This window comes from Crinia signifera, chromosome 8 (genome assembly GCF_055691185.1).
Source record: "Crinia signifera chromosome 8, ASM5569118v1, whole genome shotgun sequence".
Taxonomy (NCBI): Eukaryota; Metazoa; Chordata; class Amphibia; order Anura; family Myobatrachidae; genus Crinia; species Crinia signifera.
The window spans coordinates 83,365,201-83,388,707 of NC_139224.1; the positions used below are offsets into that span (position 1 = coordinate 83,365,201).

At 43.2% G+C, this 23,507-nt stretch overlaps 1 protein-coding gene across 1 annotated transcript in view; it reads right to left on the reverse strand.

Moving 5' to 3' along the window:
- HMCN1 (hemicentin 1) overlaps positions 1 to 23,507 on the reverse strand; it is a 362,739-nt gene that overhangs the window by 294,023 nt on the left and 45,209 nt on the right. The window contains 5 exon segments of the mRNA XM_083156769.1: positions 2,388 to 2,532; positions 3,224 to 3,487; positions 5,717 to 5,837; positions 10,968 to 11,074; positions 18,533 to 18,704. Coding sequence (XP_083012895.1) covers positions 2,388 to 2,532; positions 3,224 to 3,487; positions 5,717 to 5,837; positions 10,968 to 11,074; positions 18,533 to 18,704 — 809 coding nt within the window.

Sequence of the window (23,507 nt, forward strand, 5' to 3'; positions counted from 1 at the left end):
ATGTTATTTCCTTTATTGCCACTTGGCTGATAATAGTAATAAATGCCCGATTACTCTTTCTAGGTGTCAACAGGATGTGCCCTCTATATACAAAGAGCATATGGTACTGAATACGATACATCGATCAGGACATATGATAAAGTACATTAAACGCAATTAGCTGCTTTTTTAGAGCCAGAGGGGGAAATTTACTAAGATGGCAGTTCTATTTCACATGGATCAGATACTATCTATTATCTTCTAGAAGGTGCTAAATTAATAAAAAGTAGATTTTGGTTGGTTGCCCATAGCAACATCCCATGTGAACTAGAATTCCCATTTTAGTAAACTTCCCCCAGAGTGTGAGTTGTTCTTCTTGAGAGTACTGTAATTGAGAGTAAATTGGCAAATTAATAATTAGAGATTTTATATTGCTACCTCTGAATCAACACAATTGTACAGTGGCCAATAAAAGACTGAAAATACTGGGCTTGCTTATAGTCTTATTAACTGTATAAACCAAGGTAGAACAGTGTAATCATCAAACATCGTAAGGACACTAGCAGCCCATTAATGATGCTGCATCCTCCCAGACGCTGCCAGGTGATCAAGCTTTCTTTGCGAAACGTGCGTCCGTACAGGCGGTCAGGGACGTGGAGCGACTACCAGATCGGAGCATCAATACGATACAAGCGCTCCTGTCTATCCCTGCGCCCCAGAGATTCGGGGCTGGTAACGTAAAAACCTTTGCCTGCAAAGCGGCCGTGCGCCTCTGGTGCCGGCTCAGCTTCTGTTACAGGCAATTTTGATTGATTTTTTTGATTGATTGTTTTAACACTTTCTATTCTCATGCTTAAATTGTGCACCTGTTATCCCCCTTGTCCCTGACATGGCTCTTAATTGTTGTTAGCAAGCACCTTTGCATCCATGTAATTTGCGGCATTCTTATAAATACAACATATGCGTCTGTGAAATTCTCTTTAGACAGCGATACCATTTAAAGGTATAGGTGTATTAACCATTTAAGCACCCTTTATAACTATATACCGCTCTGTGTTGAGCCTGCCAAGGTGATTTCACGTGCATTTAATTGTTAATTAGCTACTCTTATATCCATCTATATTGTGTCTCCCACTTTTGTGGCTTATTGCCTCATTGAGGAGTTCTCATACTTAATGTGGTTTTGAGTGATTGATACTGCATGTATGAAAGAGACATCCTTTGCAATATATGTGCAGGATTGAGTGGCTTGTTTGCTGCATACACACATTGTTGCCAAATTGGGATATCGTTGTACAATTAACATTTCTCCAATTGATATAATTGTGCTGATGATATTATAGGGCATTTCTGATTATAAGCTCTATATAAGCCAGCGGACTATGAGGGGAACCTATGCAGGTGCACAAGTGTAAATAGTGTGTATGGTGTATATACTTCATTTGGTTTTTCGGATTTAATTTTGCTGACTATTGATTATAATCCTTATCTCATTTAATTGAGAAAAAATCTATAATGCCCGTATGATAAAGGCATTGAGGATATATGAAGGTCAGCTAATCCCCTTTATCAGCCCCATTATAATCTTTTTCAGATAATTCGCAATTGAGAGGCAATTATTTTTGTCTTACCATCAGGGTATATAAATTCTGTTCAAATCAATATATCAAAAGTCTCTATGATATTCATTCATACAAAATCGCCACAGCAGCATAAATTAACATATGAATTACTACCTAATATTTTTGCACAATATTATTCTTCATTAAATTTTATTAGTTCACTTGGCATATAAAAAATATCTAAAAAAATATAAAAATCTTTTTTCCAGCAGTTTAGCAAATCTCAGATTGGGGATTAAGAGTGCACCCCACCCGAGTTTCTTTTTTCTTTTGTTCCTTCAATCAAACGCATCCATACTCGGGGGTGCACCACTGACCATCCCTTACTTAAAGTCATAGCCTTGGGCATAAGGCTGGTAGGTGATGCTAAATTAGAAATTTTTCATTCTTAATTACTGTCAGTCTTTTCCCCAACCTACTATCCCTTCGATAATTACTTTCAATTATTTCCACTTCTAGTGCAGGCTCCTCCCCACCCAATTCCCTTCCTCCCAGGGGGTGCCAGATGACCTCCTGACAATTGGGATTATGACGGTCAGTATTCCAACATCATAATCTCAACTGTTAAATGCTGGCAGTCTGGGTCCCGATTTACAGGGACTATTCTCCCTCATGGGGTCCACGACCACTGAACACTTCCTTGCATCCAGCTATGAATCATCCCATTATCTGCTCCTCTGATTTCATTGTAATACACACACAGGGGAGCATCCAGTTTCCTACAAGGTTTGATCTATCTGCTACATTTTTCTATACTGACACTGTTAAGACATGTAATACACTTACTGGAATTTTTGGTCTGCACCAAGTCTGATGCCATTCTTGCTGAAATGCACTGTTATGGGTATAAGACTTTCTACAAAGCATGGAACGTGACCAGGCTGCAGGTAGTAGCCAGGAGTTACTTTGGGCATTGACACTTTTGGAGCTCCTGTAAAAACAGAGAATACAGTTAAATAATATTTCTGAAACATACCGTATATTACAATTGTTTTTTTTACCACATTGAAAATAGATACACTAGTATTTATAGGAGATGATTGCGAAAGCCAGTATTTATATAATACTTCCATTAGGTTTAAAAACAATGTTAGACTAGTCATCCTTGTCACGCTAAACGTTTCGCTGAGAGATTCATCATTTCACAAAACCTTAAAAAGCTAATTTTACTTGTGGCCGCCTGCCAAACAGAATAGCAGTGAGAAGGGAAGAGCTCAAGATAGTTTACTTTATTAATATAAAAACTGATATTAGTCATCTGTAATCTCCAGATCTGATAACAGAAGCATCTTAAATATGTGCTTATTTTCTTCCTGGAAAAAAGCATGGCAATAAATGACCTTACCATGAATTGGAGATCTGGGGTGAAATTTAATAGGGTGAGAGCTTCAGAAAATGAGAGATTTGGTAAGAAATCTCCAGGGTTTTTTAAAGCGCCAATCATTTACACGGCAAAATCAAACTGGTTTTGCTGTGTAAATGATTGCCGCTTTAAAAAATAAAGTGTGATTTCTTACCAAATCTCGCACTTTCTGAATCTCTCATCCTATTAAATTTCACTCTTGTTGTTTTCATTTGTAATGTTGTAGTTGGTATCTGCACATGCAAAGTGAAATAATTACCTGGAACAATATTAGAGAATGAAACACTAGATGCCCGCTGAAACAGGTAATCGTTTTTATCATAACCTGTCATTCTGAGGAAAAACACTTCTGTTGGTGGTATAAATCCAGTTACATTCCAGATCTCATAGGGTATTCTATCTGGATAATACTTTATTGGAATTGTTTCCAGAACACGTCCTGATGTACTCAACAACTCAAGGCGATCGATTCTTGCTGGGTGTTGTAATCCGGTTGTGTTCAAAAGCACATATGTGGGAATTCCTGTTGGAGCCAAAAAGATTTATTCAGATTTTAGAAAAGGTTCAGATGTTATCTAATGCTATGAGTTCATTAACATTGTCACAGAAGCACAGAATCTATTTATAAACCCCAAAATGTGCGGTATCACAATGCTTCTTTATGGCTATTAAAGGTGCATGTCCAGTTTACGGTCTTTGGCAACAACTTCATAAAAATCAGTTTTTGAAATGACTTGTAGCTTTGTGTAACTAGTAATAAAGGAGGAGATGTATCCAACCTAGCTAAGAGATAAAGTCAAGAGAGAAAGATAAGCACCAGCCAATCAGCTTCTAAGTACTATTTTATAGGCTGTAATATCTATGTACTAAATCTTGGGGAAAGATAACGTGGACAGACATACATTACCAACCAACCAGTGCCTAACTGTCACTTTTGGAACAGAGCCTGTAACATTGCAGTTTGGCACTGACCGGTTGGTACATTATCTTCGCCCACTTGATCTCTCTCCAAGATTTAGCATTAGTACATAGGCCCAGTGTTTAAAAAATGACAGAAGCTGATTGGTACTTTTTTTCTTTCAAACATTTGATGCTACTCTGCCAAAGTCACGAAACAGTCCAACCTATTTCAGTTTGGAACTACAGTACTAGCTTAATACATTTCATTTCAAGCTTTCTATAGTTCTCGTACAATATTATTTGATTTAGATTATGTTTTTTTTTTTTTTTTTGAGAAACATATTTATTGTTTTTTCACATTAATTACAAATTAGGAAAGAGTACAATTAGAAGACAATGGAAATACAAATATATTTAAGTAATATTCCTATAAAACAAATATATTTAAGTTTAATTTCAGAAACAGAGAGAAATAATAACTATCATTTCTAGATTACATCAAACACAAAGGGAAAAAAGTGGGAAGGAGATATGAGGTTGGGGGAATGACAAGACAAGACGAGTTTTTAAAAGATTTTAGATCTTTAGGGTCTATACTTATTCAACTTGTTTTTATATAAGCCGATATAAATTAAAATAAAAAATAAAAATAAAGGACAGAGGAGTCTAGTCTCCTTAAGGGGCAATTGTTAATTGTCTAAATGAAAACCATGAAGTCGTTTCAAACATATGCTTCTCTACAAGCACAACCGTGTAACATTTGCTGAAGTGTGTCTACAAATGTGTTTTCACCAAGACATGCAAATCTAAGCAGTGAAGTGTCCATTATAAGAGACCCATACAAGTAGAGAAAACAGTCCATGAACGTAGCTGCCCAATAAATGTTTTAATTCCATTTGGATCTTGAGTTCAAGACTAGGTACAAATATGTATTGATGAAGTTTGGTGAGACCTCAGGACCTTATATCTATATTTCCATAGGATATTTACCTGCTCATTCATTGGACCCTGCTTTCCCTAATTATTGGAGTACCATTGCTATCATGTATTCTGGACATTTAGAAGTGTGGTACAGAGGACTTGTGCATTGGATCGATTAGGATAATCTCCAGATTCCCACCTCCAGTGGCACCCAGAGCATTTAATCTAACTGGACTCTGGCTCAATGGGAACTTTGCCAACTGGTCCAGTGCAGGTTTTTATAATCATATAGGATGTGCTCACTTTTGGTCCTGAGCATTATCTCGAATTATTGTCATTTTGTTTTAATTATGCTATTGGTTTTAATTATGTATTGATATTATATAATGTATTTAAATTCGCTTGTCAGTTATTATTATTTGTTGTGCTGTACAGTGTACCTGTAGCTAATAAGCTTTATACCAGGAGCCCTGCTAACATCTGCAATAGGGGACAGGATGGCTCCTTCCTGGAACCACTCAGACTGCGCTGCAGCAAGCAATGCTGCCGGACTGTGAGATGATACGCATAGGTGAATGTTGACACACCATATTTTGGGTGGGGGCACCAAACTCCAATTTGACTCCAGGTGAATGAGATAAACGTACGCCACTGCAGCACAGCTTCACAGGTGGATCACATGGGTGTGATTATTTAGCTAGTGGGAGTTTGGGAGAAGATATAAATAGATGATCTTGTGTTGGGGCGGGGTGACTGATGACGAGTTTGTTGGCAGGTGACAAGTGTTATGGGAATATTTTATGGTGGTCTGTTGACTTGTATTACTGTTGCCACAGTATGGTTTTTAGAAAATTTAAAATATTCAAAAACTTACATAGCAAATATCTCACTATAACCTTAGGTCATTACATGCTTAGGAACAATAACCAACCTTGTATAGGTCTGCTGGATGTTGTACTGAAATCTAATGTAGGTCTGTTGGAAAACCCTGCACGAAAGTCAATTGTACTGACACCTGTGATTCTCACTGAATGACGTCCATTACTTGATGTCTGAAAGAACAGAAAACCTTTGAACCTCTGAATAGAACCATACAAATAATGTCACATTTTAAGTTTCCTTTAAATAGGAAATTAAAGTATTATAATTATAGTAGGTATTTTTCAGAGTTTTCAGCAGAAATAGTTATATTATAGTATTTACCTTATTGCTCATTTTATCGCACTGTGTTGTATATGCACCTTTACAATGTTGCTCATTGAGAGGGAAGCTTGCAGACTAAAGTGAAGCTTGAATACTTAAGTGACTTGTGAGTTGGAAACTGAAGCAGGTGAGTTAGAATACTGAAAAAGGTGAGTTTGAACACAGTCTAAATGTTCATATTCATATTTCTGTCTTCCCAAATCCCTGCTCTCTGTCTGCTTTCACTAACCTACCCTCTCACTTCTGGTCCTCATGGCTATTAATCTCTCAACTTCACTTTCTCCTACCGCTCCTCCCATCTCCCATCCCATACCTATCCTGACCACTCGCCCCCGCACCCCCACACCCCCACCCTCCCAACGACCCCCCCTCGCTTCTGCAATCCCAAAAACCTTATCCACATAAATAAACAACCCACCCCCCCTCTTTCCTGTGCCCTATGGAATGCCCGATCCATCTGCAACAAACTCCCTGCCATCCATGACCTATTCATCTCTAGCGCATTCCACCTCCTTGCTATCACGAGACCTGGCTCTCCACCTCTGATTCTGTCTCTCCAGCCGCTCTCTCCCACGGTGGCCTCTCTTTCTCTCACACCCCCAGGCCTGATGGTCACTAAGGTGGCGGCGTGGGTTTTCTCCTCTCAGCCTCCTGCACCTACAGTGTCATTCACCCTGAACCCTCACTCCTTTTCTCCTCCTTTGAGTCTCACTCTATCCGTCTATACTACCCCTACCACCTCCGTGTCGCTGCAATCTACCACCCCCTGGCCCTATCTCCCAATTTCTTGACAACTTCGCCGCCTGGCTTCCACACTTCCTCTCCTCTGACCTGCCATCTGTCATTCTTGGTAGTAGTAGTAGTAGTAGTACGTTTAGTTATAAGGCGCCGCAAAGTGTCTGCAGCGCCGTACATAGCAAACAAAAAACAAATGACAAGGTAACGTACAGGGTGTGTTGAAAAATACAGTATAAATAGGGGTATAGCTGGTAGAAATAAAATCAGCATCAGTTCAGGAGTAGGTGTCAAAATTGTCGAGGAGACTGAAGATGAAGTAGAGGAAGGGAAGAACAGGACAGGAGGACAGGTGAGGTAAAGAGGTAGGGTGAGTACGTGAGGCAGGAGGACCCTACTCATAAGAGTTAACATACTAAAAATAGGTGGGTGGACGAACGAAAAACCACAGGATAAGTAGGAACGGAGGGGAACGGAGGCAGGATAGGAGGATCAAAAGAGGTTAGGAGGAGGGATAGGCTAGTCGAAAAAAGAGGGTTTTGAGGGAGCGCTTGAAGGAGGTAAGGGAATCAGAAAGCCTGATGGGTGGCGGGAGGTTGTTCCAGTGCAGGGGGGCAGCACGAGAGAAGTCTTGGACACGGGAGTGGGAGGAGGTGATTAGGTGAGAGGTCAGTCGGCGGTCAGCGATGGAGCGAAGAGGATGGGAGGGAGTGTGGATAGAGATCAGTGAAGAGAGGTAAGGAGCGGTGGAGGAGGAGAGAGCCTTGTAGGTGGTGGTGAGGAGTTTAAAGAGAACTCGGAAAGGAATGGGGAGCCAGTGAAGAGATAGACAGAGGGGGGAGGTGGAGGTAGAGCGGCGGGAGAGGAAGATGAGCCTAGCAGCAGCATTAAGAATGGTTTGGAGAGGTGCGAGGCGGGTGAGAGGTAGCCCAGAGAGAAGGATGTTACAGTAGTCAAGGCGGGAGATGACAAGAGAGTGAATGAGAACTTTGGTCGCGTCAGTGGAGAGGAATGGTCTGATGCGTGAGATGTTGCGTAGGTGAAAGCGGCAAGACTGTGAAAGAGCACGAATGTGGGGGGTGAAAGAGAGGGAGGAGTCAATGATGACACCGAGGCAGCGCGTTTGGTCGGTGGAGGTGATCTCGGTTTCGGGGGATGGAAGATTAGAAGTTCAGTTTTAGCCATGTTTAGTTTCAGGAAGCGTTGGGTCATCCAGGCTGAGATGGCAGTGAGGCATTTGGAGATCTTGGACAGGAGTGATGGGGATAGGTCGGGGGAGGAGAGATAGATTAGGGTATAATCAGCATAAAGGTGGTAATGAAAACAATAGGAGCTGATGAGGGTGCCCAGAGAGGTGGTGTAGAGGGAGAAGAGGAGAGGGCCATATCTTGCGCATCAGACCATTCCTCTCCACTGACGCGACCAAAATTCTCTTGTCATCTCCCGCCTTGACTACTGCAACATCCTTCTCTCTGGGCTACCTCTCACCCATCTCGCACCTCTCCAATCCAACGCTGCTATCTCCCCCTGTCTATCTCTTCACTGGCTCCCCATTCCTTTCCGAGTTCTCTTTAAACTCCTTACCACCACCTACAAGGCTCTCTCCTCCTCCACTGCTCCTTACCTCTCTTCACTGATCTCTATCCACACTCCCTCCTGTCCTCTTCGCTTCATCGCTGACCACCGACTGACCTCTCACCTAATCACCTCCTCCCACTCCCGTGTCCAAGACTTCTCTCGCACTGCCCCCCTGCACTGGAACAACCTCCCGCCACCCATCAAGCTTTCTAATTCCCTTACCTCCTTCAAGCGCTCCCTCAAAACCCACTTTTTTCGACTAGCCTATCCCTCCTCCTAACCTCTTTTCATCCTCCTATCCTGCCTCCGTTCCCATCCGTTCCTACTTATCCTATTGTTTTTCATTCGTCCACCCACTTCCTTTTAGTATGTTAACTCTTATGAGTAGTGCCCTCCTTCCTCACGTACTCACCATACCTCTTTACCTCACCTGTGCTCCTGTCCTGTTCTTCCCTTCCTCTACTTCATCTTCAGTCTCATTCGACACCTAATTCTAAACTGATGCTGATTTTAGTTCTACCAGCTTTACCCCTATTTATGCAGTATTTTATCAACACACCCTGTACGTTACTATGTAATTTGTTTTTATTTTGCTATGTACGGCGCTGCGGACACTTTGTGGTGCCTTATAAATAAACGTACTACTACTGCATTGAGGTCTAGTGTCTGTGAGGTCACTGGAGCACACTGAACTCGTGTTTGTGGGGACAGTGTCTGATGAGGTATATTTATTCTGGTTCAAGTAAGGCAGAAGAGAGCCTGTCTGGGCCCAGTTATTTCTCAGGGGGGGTGGTCTAATTACAGTAGGCATGGCCATGCACCCTTAAAAAGAAATACAGAAAAAATACTACTTTAAGCGCCTCCCTGGCCACACTGCAGCCCAGCTCACAGCAGTATGTGTTGGGTTGAGAAGGGCTGCTGTAGCTGCTGCTGCTAGGTAATGGGGGAGGACCAGGACCCCCACTGGGCCCCTCTGTCAGGCCTGGGCCTGGGAAATTAGTACCCCCCTCCTTTCTTGGCATCCCTGGGTGTAAGTATTTATGATGGGATGACTAGATGATCAGCAATAATAAGTAGGTCAGGGGTGGCCAAACCGGTCCTTGAGATCAACCAATGGTCCACGTTTTCCAGGTTACCTAGCTGGTGCCCAGCTGTAGTCATTACTAACTGTCACATTTTAAAACATGCTGCATTCATTCCTACTATAGATCCACAGGTTGCCTGGAAAACAGGCACCGTTGGTAGATCTTGAGGACAGGATTGGCCACCCCTGACATACTGTAGGTAGACTGTGATGACTAAATGATGATCACTTCATATTAAGGTAGATTAAAACTCAATTGATCGGACACTATCAGTCGACACATGAAAAAAGTTGTTGAAAAAAGACTTGTTCATCCCAGTGGGCGTAGAGGGAAAATGGAAAAGTGTGCCAAGTGCAGCGGTGCACTGTGCCCGAAGTACAAGAGGTACACTTATACGATGTCATATAGAGTGAAGCGCCCGGGGGCTGTGGGTGCAGTGGCAGAGTGGGAAGCTCGCAGTGTCCGGGAAGTGCTGAGTGAGTGGACCCTGTGACAACGGCCGCAGAATTTGAAAATTCAAAAGATAGGCCACTGATTGGCTGAGAGAGACAAAGCACTCTTAGCCAATCAGCGGCTGGCCTATCTTTTGAATTTTCAAATTCTGCCGCAGTGTCCACTCACTCAGCACTTCCCACACTGTGGACTGCCCATTCCACCGCTGCACCCAAAGCCACAGGGCGCTTCGCGCTGCCCAGTTACCACCTCGACTCCCCCTGTATCCATCCTCCGGCTCCCACAGGTTACAGTGCCGGGACTCTGCACCACTACGGAGCTGCTCCCCCCTGCCACCACTCGGCCCTAGTTTCGCCAGTGTTGCTATGACCCTGGGGGTTATTCAGACCTGATGGCTGGGCTGCTAAATTGCAGAGTCCTGCAATAATGCAATCACTACAGAGCCAGAGTGAAATCCCACCCTGTGCAAGCCTGCAAATTGCTTAGCATGGTTAGGGATAATTAGCCGTTCACCATCTAATAATTTTCCCAGTGTGTGGAGTCTGTGTGTAGCCCAGAACCTACTCAGAAGCTCTGGTAGAAGCAGTTGGATCATGGCTGGAGCTGACATCACTCTCCCTTCATACGTCCGGGCACACCTGCATTTCCCTGACACTCCCAGAAAACCCCCAGTTACCACCCACAAATGCCAGCTTCCTGTCAATCAACTTGCATATGGCCAACGATCAACACAGTAGCAGGATTTTATTGCAGGATGGCCTTGCGCATGCGTACTACAGGCCATACACATGCAAAGACTATCGATATTCGCCTGGCCCTTGAATTTGCAGCTGTGCGATCAGGTGTGAATAATCCTCTGTGTTGGCTATTTTAGCCTTTTCCCTAAGAAGAAAATGTGTCCACGGAGGTCTATTAATTAATAATAGAAAATAACTTTGTGTAGTGGAAATCTGTGTTTTCATCTGAACTATGGCCAATATGTCTAGGTATTACCACATTGACTTATTCAATGTAACAATTTTTTTAATACAGTTTTAGTAAATATTATTTTTTTCTATATAATAAAATATATTACAAATTATAATTAAAATAATATATGTCATAATGTACGATCATAAGAAATCTTACCTTAATTTTCCACACACCAGGCACCGGTTCTTTAACATTTAGTACTTTGGCCGAATTAAATATATTCAATAACTCATTAAGACCTGTTTCTAGCTTCATCTGCCTTCCTGAAAATAAAAGGCAAAATTTATTTTTATACATATTGAACAACAACATATTTCCAGTAAGCTAGTGCAACAGTCCAGCCCATCAAGTGCAAGTGGAGACCTGGGCTACTCTAGACTGTATTCATAGCAGCACCCTAGAGTTTAGATTATAAAAGAAACAGCAAATGGTATATTACTGTATATAAAAGCAATCTGAGCACACCTCCCAACTGCACTGATTTCAGCAGGACAGTCCTGTGTCTCTGTGCCTGTCCTGATGCATCCCTCCTAACTCTGATGAGTCGTCACCTGCCCGCACCAGAGGTGCATCTGCTGCTAAGAAGGGAGTGGGACCTCAGCAGACTGGGTGTGGCCATGTGTGGAGGGTGTGGCCTAGTGCCATGACTGCCTTTTTTTATAATTTTGAAGTTGTTCCCAGAGCTCCCTGAGCAGCACTGTACGCATGTGCATCTGATCAGTGATCACTAGCTTCCCTCAATCTTTACCCTGCCTGCGCCGGGACACTGCAACCAATGGGTGCGATGAAGTGACAATTTCCAATTAGTAGGACTGTCCCTCTAATATCGGGACAATTGGGAGGTACACTACGTGCTGTCCCACTCACATGCCACAGTACCTAGAAGAGTTTGGGGATGGACAAAACTCTGATAAACCTGCAGTGGTGAGACAAGAACTTGCACAGTCATACACATAAACTGTGCCAGATCTGCAAGAGCTTTGGGACTTCCCAGCAGTTCGTGGAGTGTTTGTAAATCCACTCTGATTTTGGGGCACTATTATTTATTTTATTGATATATATATTAAAATATGGTATCAACTAACTTACTAAACCCGCAAGAAAATTGTTCATCCATCCAAGTACTAGCCAGGCCCAACAGAGCATTGCTTCCAAGATCAGACGAGTTTGGACGTATCCAGTGTGGTGTCACTAGGTGGTTCCACTAATGACATTAGGCAAGGGTGGGGTGATCACCAGACATTGCACTCTCACAGAGTGCTAACAAAATACGATAGTTATGTGACCTGCATTCAGTATACTTGTTTCACAAGCTCACAGCAATATTTAGAAAAACAAGCGTATTATTAAGGGAAGAAATGTAAAAACATTGCATAAGACTACAGTAGAGATAAGGGATAATTCAAAACATATTTCATAAAGTTGGATAAATACATATTTACCAGGGGTGGAGTGTGGACCAGTCAGTGCATAGACTGGACACTTGCTGGAAGTGCATTTCGCCCAAAGTTGGCTTGATCACCAGGACCACCAATTTAACTGGTTGGCCGGGTCACAAAGTAGGATATACTCAAGTTATTTCTCCCAGGCAGAATTTGTGCAAAATTAAACCCTTTCTACAGAACTTCTATATTTAAACTCAGTGCTGCAAGTATAACCTTTCGGTTTGCTGAATTCACACATTTCTAGATGGGAAGTCAGTATTCAGAAGCGTTTACTGAGGATTCAGTAACAGGAATTATGACATGGCAGTGGTGGAGTGCCAAGCCTAGACTTCAGTATGAAACAGGACTCTGTTAGTAAGACTCTTACACTTTCTGAAAAGGATTGTCCACCACAAAGCTCTGCTGTTAAGTTAATATATGTATTAACTTAGTAACAATAAGCTCTGATTAGAGGGACATACCCCAATTTGAGCTACAGAGTGGCCTAGCGGCTCCTGATTGGTCGGTAGGGTTAATGTTTTGGCCGCGGGACCTTATATTATAAGTGTCCCCCGGCTGTGACATTACCCTGCTGGCTGGTTGTGCCTGGGGCTGGTTCTTAAAATACGGGGGACCCCTAGTCATTTTGTCCCCCGTATTTTGGGAACCAGCCCCGGACCTATAGCCTGGGGCTGGTTGTTAAAAATCGGGGATCCCCTATTTGTCGGGTTCCCTGATTTTTAATTACCGGCCCCGGCTCCTTCAGCCTGGTGCTGGTTTCGGCTGTGGGGGGGACCCCACGCCGTTTTTTTTTTTTATTTATTTAATTTTTCTATTTTTTTTACACTGAAGCCTGCACGGATCTGACTGATCCGTGCAGGCTTAAAGCAAATAGAACAGGAAAATGGTGTTCTATTTTCCTGTCGTATTTGCGTGGGTGTTTCACACCACTTAGCAGCCGTATTGTCAGTACGGCTGCTTAGTAAATCAGAAACCACCATTCTTTTGAATGGTGATTTCTGTCGTATCCTATCGATGGTGTAGGACATTCGTATTTGTAAATACAAATACGAATGTTCCATCTTTAGGACTACGAATTGTTGTATTTTTGGGATTGTAAATCCCGAAAATACAAATTCGTAAAAAAAAGGTGTATTTCTCCCTACGAATACACCTTTTTTCTACGAATCCATTTTGGTAAATGTCCCCCGACATGTCAACAAAACTGCACTGTGTTCCATCGTATAGCTCGCTGCATGAGTGCCGGAGGACTCACCGGCAGTCGGGATTCCGGCAGTCATTACCCCGTCAGAATCCCGACTGCTAAAAGCCCGATACACGGGCAGCGGCTATTCTACTTTGTGGGGGTCCACGACGAATAAAATAGGTGCCGAGCGTAGCGAGCCACTGTGCCTGCAGTGGCACAGTGCAGTCGGGATTCCGAAGTCGGGCTAATGACGGAAACCCGACTGTTGGTGTGTTATACCACACCCCGCTGCGCTCCCCATGCTTCGAGCTCGGTGACTCACTGCGCTCGGCACACTATTTTATTCTCCCTCCATAACCTAGTGGATGGTAGGTCATGAAATACCACCTGTCAGCACATGTTGGCTCATAACAAATGTGAAAAACCCATCTTTACCTTTTGACTGTTGACCTTCCCAATGTCGACATAATGCATGTGTCAACCTTTTGATCCAGTTGTCCTTCAGTGGTCAACCTAATGCATGTCAACCTTAATAGTGTACACATTTCTGAAATATCTATATAACTAAATTCCGACAAGATTTAGCTAATGTTTTAAATCCGCTGTATTGGGCTGATCTCTGTACACAATATATTTGTGGACTGATATTGGCACATCAGGCTGCAGCGGTTTATATCAGATGAACAAATCTAACTACTTTAGAAACACTTGTAGCTCTGGGTGCTATGTATAGATTTTATAATAATCAGACCAGACACGATAAATTGGATGTTTGGATGCATAATAGAACAGTGTGTACAGCACATAAGTAAGCAGCCTGTTTAGTATCATATCCAAATGGTGGGCCATTGGGTCTGATTCCGAACTGCATACAATCCACAACAAAGCAGATGTTCACATAGCTGAGAGATAATTTCCACAAAGCTGCTGTTGCTATCAATTTAGACATTATCAGATGATGGTGGAAAAGTCATGGGCATTCCTAGGCAGTGACTGGTAGGTGGCTAATATGCAAATTGGGATGTTTGCTGGGCATATAGACGCTGCTGTTTTCGTAGCATGCTTGTTTGCTGTTGATTAATCCACATACAATGAGCCAGGTGTGGTATGGCAGTCCGACATGGGGTATCCAGACAATCAGTATCCTGACATTGTAATCCCAAGTGCCGGCGCTCCGACAGGGGGGAAAGTGCAAAGTAGTTCCTTGCGGGCTCGATGAACCCACCAAAGGTTCTATTCAAAGGTTCTATTCTCCCTCTATGGGGGTCGTGGACTTCCACAAGGGGAATAGCCCCTGTTGGGGCACCAGCAGTCAGGATTCCAAGGTCGGGGTACTGACCTTTTGGATCCCCCCTGTCGGGCAGTCATCTGGCACCCCAATGAGCCATACCTATGGGACCAGTAGAACATGCTTTGCTCTTAAAAAAAATCTCAGTGCAGGACTAGATTGAGAGCTAATAGTACTGACAGACGTGAACCTACTACATGTGGCTATCATGATCTGGTTCAAACACAATAAGGTTCACCAAGAACCTGAGAATGGGCAGGCTACTGAAAATGTAGCCAATACTAATTACTATCATGGCCTGACAACCACTTCACTATACAAGAAAAGTCCCGAAAAACAAAGTCATCAGTGGCCCAAAAAAAAGTGGTAATAGCCTTCGAGTTTAGCAGCCGGGCAGGATGCCAGCTGAACTCAGAGGGGCAACCATTACAAGGCAAAACCATACCTTGTAAATGATTGCCCCTTTAAAAACTCTTGTAGATCGGCTGGCTTCCTGCATGGCTACGGAATATGGAGGCTATTACAGTTGGCCACTGACCTTTCTGCTTACAACATTCTACAACAATGGCCAAATACTGTACAATCTGAGCAATCCTATAAAGTCATAAATAAAGAATTGTACTGTTTTCTATAGTTTTGATGGAACAGGTAGGGGTTCTTTAAAGATTAAATACAATAATGCCCCCACATTAGAAATATAAGAAATATATCAAGGAGTTAATTGGGAGCTATGAGAAAGGCACGCAGAGTGCAACAATGCTACTGCATGGATTATGTACACATTATGGCATTCTCCCTGTATCCAAGGCTGTAAGTATGGAGGTAGGGGGTGGTACGGCGTACCGGTAAAACATATTATGCCGGTACCCCATACCGCTATAACAAATGCCCTCCAAAATGTTTAATGCGCATGCGCGCATATCTAAGTGTCGGGGGCGTGGCCTCTGCTGCCCCACCACAGCTGATTCTTTGGCGATGGTAAGGGAGCCGAGGGGAGGGGAGCGCATCGCGCATCTTTCCAGCCCGCAAGGTATGATTGGCTGGCGGCCCGGACACAGCAAAGCTGGGGAAGGAGAGACGCACAAAGCGCTCCCCTGTCCCGTCCCCTGTCACTGGAAGAAGAAGCAGCGGCGGCGGGGGGAGGAGAGGAGAGAAAATGTCAGAAGGGTGAGTTACTTGTGCTGCTGCTGGCTTCTGGCACTGTGGGGGCATATATGTGGCACTGTGGGGGCATGTGTGGCATTGTGGGGGCATATCTGGCACTGGGAGCATAACTAGCAGTGTGGGGAGCATATGTGTGGCATTGTGGGGCATATCTGGCAATGGGGGCATAACTAGCACCGTGGTGGGCATATGTGTGGCATTGTGGCGGCATACTTAGCACTGTGGGGGCAGACTTGGCACTGTGGGGGCATACTTAGCACTGTGGGGGCATATGTGTGGCACTGGAGGCATACTTAGCTCTGTGGGGGCATACCTGGCACTAGGGGCATATCTAGCACTATGGGGGCATATCTGGCACAAGGGGCAAATGTGTGACACTGTGGGGGCACTTATGTGTGGCTCGGGGGCATACCTAGCACTCTGGGGGCACTGTGGGCATACTTGGCACTGTGGGCATATGTGTGGCACTGTGAGGGCATACTTAGCACTGTGGGGACATATATGTGTGGCACTGTGGGGGTAAATGATATCTGGCACTGTGGGGGCAAAAATGTCATTGTGTTTTAAAGTTTTGTCATGTAGTCACCCCCCTCGTGTCATATGGCCACACCCATGACACGCCCCCAACCACGCCCATTTTTCACGGCACGGTACCACTAAGACATTTTTTTCTACTTGCACCACTGCATGTATCTCATTTGCATATAACATGTTCAACCTATGTGAATATCTGTCGTAGGCAACATGTATATTAAATCTCTGTGTTGCTATTGTTACAGTATGTGCCAGATTAAACAGTTTAGGGAAATGAGAGTGTGTTTCACCAAGTCCCTAGTAATCATGTAACGTTAAATGCTTTTCCAGGAGACAGAGAAATAGTTTTCCCATTCAAAATCCAGCCCGACACCAACTCAGAATTAAACTAAATAAAAATCTTGGCAGCTCCACACACATCCAACTGTGCACAGAAATGATTTCTAAAGTTCATTTCAATATGGCAATACCAGAGCTAGACAGTTAAGGTATTTACAATACATTTAGAGATTATTTTCTGTTAATTCTGCAATAATACATTCTATTTTAGCATATATGCTATTAACCCTTCCTCCTCCCAACAGTCCTGAAAACCGCGGGAATGTCCCGGTTTTCGGGGACATTCCCACGTCCCACCCACGGCCGGCAGTGTCCCGCGGTGAAGGGGGGGGGGGCTGTTGGGAGTCCCCCCTGTCGGCTGCTGAGCAGCGGTGAATAAGCGCTGTGCGCATGCGCACAGCATCTATTCCCGCAGCCAGGGAGCTGGGTGCACGGCTAGAGGCTCATAGAGCCTCTGGGTCATGCCCGTATAGCGTCAAAACGGGGCGTGGCCTCGCGGGGAGCCGTGAGTATAGGCCACGCCCCCGCAACACTCTGTCCCTCCTCCGTCTCCCTGAAAGTTGGGAGGTATGCTGCATGATCAGAATAAATTGCTTCTTTGCAATTGGCAGCATGTAATTTTAAGGTCCTTGCCCAGTCACAAACACAGTCACTATGATATAAGCTTTTATGCAATCTACAGTACATATTACTTGTGCAATGTACTGTATAAATAGGACAGATGCACAGTATAAAGCCTGGTGAAGAGATAAGGGCCCCTATTCTGGTTGACTTACAAGGTTACAAAATGTGTTTCATTACTTTTTTGAAGCTGTCGCTTTCTGTACCCGCCAGCGCCTGGAGCTCAAGCTCCACTCATTCTGACCTTGCTACATCCTTGGTAATAGCTACTGGGACCAAGCTGCTATGAAGGCTGCTTTTACTGCTTGGTCATCAGCTTACACAGTGCTGGCCATGCCCCCATAGGAGCAGAAATGGCTTTTGGTCATGAGGCCATGCCCTCTTCATCCCTGTTCAGCCTCCCGATCTATGGGTTTGCAATGTTGGGAGGTATGATTGTCTGCTGATGTCCCCTATACATACATTCTGGAAAAAATGGTGCAGTAGCCATTATACTTGCATTTTGTGAACGAATAGAGAAATTGCTCTGAAAATGGCCGCAGTGCCAATTTCCTCTAGGACTCTGCATATGCATATTATAGTGTGAGCCCCTAGTACTTAGACTCTATAATGCTGCCAGCTACTGAGGAGTGAGGCCCTCCTCTCTTACAACACCCCTGCGTGTATCTTCCCCAAAACACCCGCAACTATTCATTAATAAGCTTGTAAGTCTTATGGTGCCCATACAATATATGATGTATCGCGGCAATGACGGTCATGCTGGGGGATACTTAACATGTGTAAATATCCCAATCCCTCAGTCTGGGTGGGGAATGCGGAATCTGGACTTTTTAACATGCTTTTAATATCCCTGATCTCCCAACAAATCACTGTTAATTGCTACCCACTGATCGGCACATCCAGTTGGTGGGCTGGGCAATCAGAGGATGGTCCCACTGGTGTTTGGTCTTCTTTATCCTCAATATATATGTAAGAATATTTCATAAATATTAAGCAGTACAATATAGTATGAAATAGGGATGTTAAAAAAAGTGTTGTCTCACCATACACTATTCCATTGCGGATAGATCTATATATTTTTAAATAAAATAAAAAACTTTTGTAAAAAACACATTAATCAGTGAAACACTATAACAAAACTCACCTAATGGATCATGGAGAGTGATGTCTGGAGAGGGCCCACTCAGTGACACAGTGACTTCTTTAAGGCTTGGGTCAAATGGAATTTCCCAGGTGTATGATGTCCCGGTCAAGTGGTCTGTGGACACAAGGTTGACCTTGGAAGCCTGAACAGCTTCTTCTACCCATTTTAAAACCTAAACATCAGAAATAAGCTGGACAATTTATTATTATAGCCAAAACAGCCTCAAGCAATAAAATAAACACTGATGAAAGATGCAGCTGTATGCTGTATGTATATATATATATATATATATATATATATATATATATATATATATATATAGTCCTCCAAAGAAAAAGGCACTCCAATTGCATTTAAAATCTTTAGTAAATGGATGTCACCGAATACATTGTATTTTCGGGGTCAGCGCCCCTTCTTCAAGGTACAATCCAAAACTGGAAACAGCAGAGTAACTCTGCTGTTTCCAGTTTTGGATTGTACCTTGAAGAAGGGGCGCTGACCCCGAAAATACAATGTATTCGGTGACATCCATTTACTAAAGATTTTAAATGCAATTGGAGTGCCTTTTTCTTTGGAGGACTGTTTGTATGGATTTAAAGTGCACCCAAGCCAGTTAATCCTGAGACCCCTGAGTGCCGGCATATAGTGGGATATAGATATATATATATATATATATATATATATATATACCTTACTTTTACCAAGGTGAAGCATCACAAACCCAACCTCTGCTGTTTACTAATAAGTAGCAGGATTAATGAATAACAAAACGAGAGCCAGAATGGCCATATTGTCGCATATTTAGAAAAAGGTGCCATAACAGAGAGGTACCTGCAAGTGGTCGACACAGATGCGGTCTGCACTGTTGACACTACATCTAGGCTGGGTAGGAACGCAAATAAGAGCGCAAATCCACGGGAGAAGTGGAGGACACGCACTTTTTTTAAATTTATTTACAACTATGACATGTTATAGTTGTCTTTCATGTTTTATAATCCCACACTAACTTACATCCATGTGTTAGTACATGGTCTTAAACGTTGGTCATTAGTTCAGCACTGCACGTATTTTTGCACATAATAGGTTTTAATAGGCAGCATTCACGCTGCTGATATATAAATGTTCTTATGAGCACAACACGATACAGTTTTTATGTACCGGTATGTATAATGGTTATTTGTACTGTTGCAGTGTGTACTCCGACAACACCGCGTTGCCCTAGCAACCAAAGAAGCCTGGGACCTCCTATGCCCGCCGGAAGCCAGTACGGGTAACGGAAGTGGTCAGAGGAGAGTTCCGGCGACGGAGGACATGCGGGAGCGCGGCGGGGAGAAGACATGCCGGTAAGTTATACGTTAAATTTGCACTTTGTACACTTGGCTTGTTATCCTGACGAAGGAGCCACGAGCTCCGAAACGTATAGAAATAAAAGCTTCACTGTTTTCACTACTTGTGGAAGTCTCCGAGTGCCACCTGTCATCACGTGCTATATATATATATATATATATATATATATATATATATATATATATATATATATATATATATATAGCCACAAAGAATGAGGACACTCACCGGTCTTCTTGAAAGTAGACAATTTTTTCTTTATTTAGTCCATCTCACCTTGGCCCACTGTCATGCACTTTGCACTTTATTTTGGTGAGATGGACTAAATAAAGAAAAAATTGTCTAATTTCAAGAAGACCGGTGAGTGTCCTCATTCTTTGTGGCTATACTGGTGAACTGGATTTGTCCAGGATTTCCTGAGGTGACACCCGTCGACTGTGGTTGGAGGAGAGTGTGATCCCTACCTCTGGATATATATATATATATATATATATATATATATATATATATTGTACAGTATTGTTAAGGTGTATACACATGGGGCCTGATTCTGGTTTATTCGCAAAACAGTGTTATTTCACTGCTTTGCGAGTCCAATAACGCCACCCGCTGGGTGTGTGAATGCCTGTCCCCGCTACACGCTGAATTTACCCGCCTCATTGTGAAAGGATGTTTTGTGTAAACATTGTGCAGCCCCGAAATCATTTTATAGTCGCTGACCATTGAATGATTTCTGTGGTGCTCTCTAAGTAAGTCTCTGGTGAGATTAGCGGCTACCTGCTCCGAGACCCGGGTAGCTGATGTCCGTGATGTCAGCCACCCGCCCCTGGAAGGCAGTTAGCTGCCCCCGTTCCGATGGGAACGCCTAGCATTTTCCTGGGCACACCCAGTGTTTTCCTGGTTAGGGTCAGGAAACACCCCCCTCATGCCTCCTACATGGTTTTTACGCATGTTCATACCCCCTGTGCGAATTAGTGTTTCATACCTCCGAACTGCCCTAATTTTCACGGGAACCTCTGGGGTTTTGGGACGTTCCCGCAACCCAACCAGGACAATGTCCCATGGTGGGGGGGAGCAGTTGGGAGTCTCCCTATCACCCTTGCCACACCCCCAAACTCGCACCTTAGCCACATGCAAGGGTCCCTCCTTGGACTATTTGAAAGTTGGGAGGTATAGTGTTTGCATCCCATACAGCCCAGGTAGTTTCTCCTCAAATGCATTCCTAGTTAGTAACTAAGTAAGTAACTAAGTTTAGTTTAGAACTTTATTGTTTTGTGGTGACACTGAGGGGTAAATTTATTATAATTAGAGTGCTATTGAAGATGGGATGTTGCCCATTGCAACCATTGTACTTCTTATTTATGTAGCACCGCATAGAAGATTAAAGATATAATCTGATTTTCTGCAATATCCAACATTCCATCTTCAACAGAACTCCAATCTTAGTAAACTTACCCCTGTCTGGACAAGTACGGATCCCCGACTCCAGAAAGAATAAATTGCTCCATGCAGAAAGAAACCAAAAGTAAACTCTGCGCTTCAATAGTGCAAGACTGGTAGGTACAGAAAAAGATCACTACTTATTAAACGTAAATACATTATTTAATCACTAGCTGACCCGCCCGGCGTTGCCCGGGAAACCCTTGGGGTTTCTTTATTTCCAAAATTGCTGAAAAATGTCATCTTGCAATATGCTGTGCCAAAGACCTTAGATTGTAATTTGTTATAGATTCCACCATAATGTTAGAATGTGTCTGCATTGATACTCAATGACGGCAATGAAATCAGGTGTGGTGTTGTTGTTTGAAACACAATGCTCCTGAGTTGATAACTTGTATGTGTTGATGAATTCCACATCCACTCCTGAGATTTAGCACCTACTGTATGACATATCCTCCAACATCTGAGGGTCAGAAATCGGTACAAAATCAGAAAGGGACGTGGCCACACCTCCATTTCTATACTTTCAAATTGTACAGTTTCTAGGGTGTGTAATTACAGGCGCTGAGTGCGAAGGGACCGGGGTGGGCGTTACTTACCCCGCCATAATTAATTAAAAATTCACTGCTCCCTGCCACTGCCACTCCCCTCACCGAACCTGCAGCAGTCTCTGAGGTCTGGGGATCTTTAAAGCACATGCACCGGGCATCTCTACCAAACAGTGGGGCAGCCCCTGAGTGTGGGAGCAGGTCCACGGGCCTGGCCACATGATGTCATGACGCGACGCACGCTACCCGCACCACTGTAATGCCCCACTGGGAATAGGTGCAATGGGCCAAATTCTTCCCTACACCCGCTGGGCCAATCCACTGATCCAGCCATCGCAATCATAAATGGGTGCATTGATAAGGTTTGAGTGTAAGAAGTTGAAGAATAAGACTGAGAAAAAGAATTGCCATGTTACAAAGTGTACAATTTACTCAATAAATCGTGAAAAAAATGTAAGTGTACATAGAAGTACAATCAAGAAATGAAAGTAGGATTAAAAAATAAGTTCTGATTCAAACTGATAATTGTTTGGATGGGGTGGGTTGTGAAACAAATCTATAGGTGGGGGTATGGATATTGTGGGCATAATTGGTGTTTGTTACACCTACATGGGGCCCTCAATTGATGGGATTTTCACTAGTGTCACGGTCACATTGTCACTATAGGGGGATTCCCAATTGGGGTCCAGGTGATCTTTTAGGGACCCTTTACAATCCTGTAGGTCTCTTCTCCTTGAGCTTACGGTCTCCCTTAATGATAGTCAATCACTGAGGGAGACCATAGGCTCCAGGAGAAGAGACCAACGGAATTGTAAAGGGGTCCCTAAAAGACCACCTGAACCCCAATTGGAAATCCCCCTACGGTGACACTGTAGTGAAAATTTCTCATCATCTGGGTACTCCCTGTAGGTGTACCAAACCCCAATTATGCCCACAATATCCATACCCCCTCCACCTATAGATTTGTTTCGCAACCCACCGCCATCCAAACAATTATCAGTTTGAATCATAATTTATTTTTTAATCCTACTTTCATTCCTTGATTGTACTTCTATGTACACATATTTTTTTCACGATTTATTAAGTAAATTGTACACTATAACATGACAAATCTTCATCTCATTGTTATTCTTCAACTTCTTACACTCATAACATTCAAACAAATGCATGCAGCGCTCATGCCCATCGACCAAACATTATCTATGAACCAAAAGAGTCTGGGAAACCCTTAAGGCAGAGCAGTGCCTGATATCCAACTGACTAACAGGGTGAGTGCAGTGTACCCACTTTGTATTGATCAATGGGTGCATTGGCCAGGACAAAGATTTCTCAGTGCAACTGGAGGACTGGAGAGACGGATATGGGGAACAAAGTAGAAATGGTACATTAGGTACAGTTTTTATTTGCCGGTACAGACTGTTAAATAAACGGCAAATTATTTTTTATGTGTTCTGTGTGTTTGTGTGTGTCGTACTGTTTTTGTGTGTGTGTTGTAATGTATGTGGTTTTGTGTGTTATATTGTATGTATCTGTCCAATTCGTAAGTGTGTGAGGTGTGCTATGTATATACAGTATGTGTGTTTTGTGTCTTTGTGTATCTGTGCAATGTTTAAGTGTGTGTTTTGTGTATTGTACTGTTT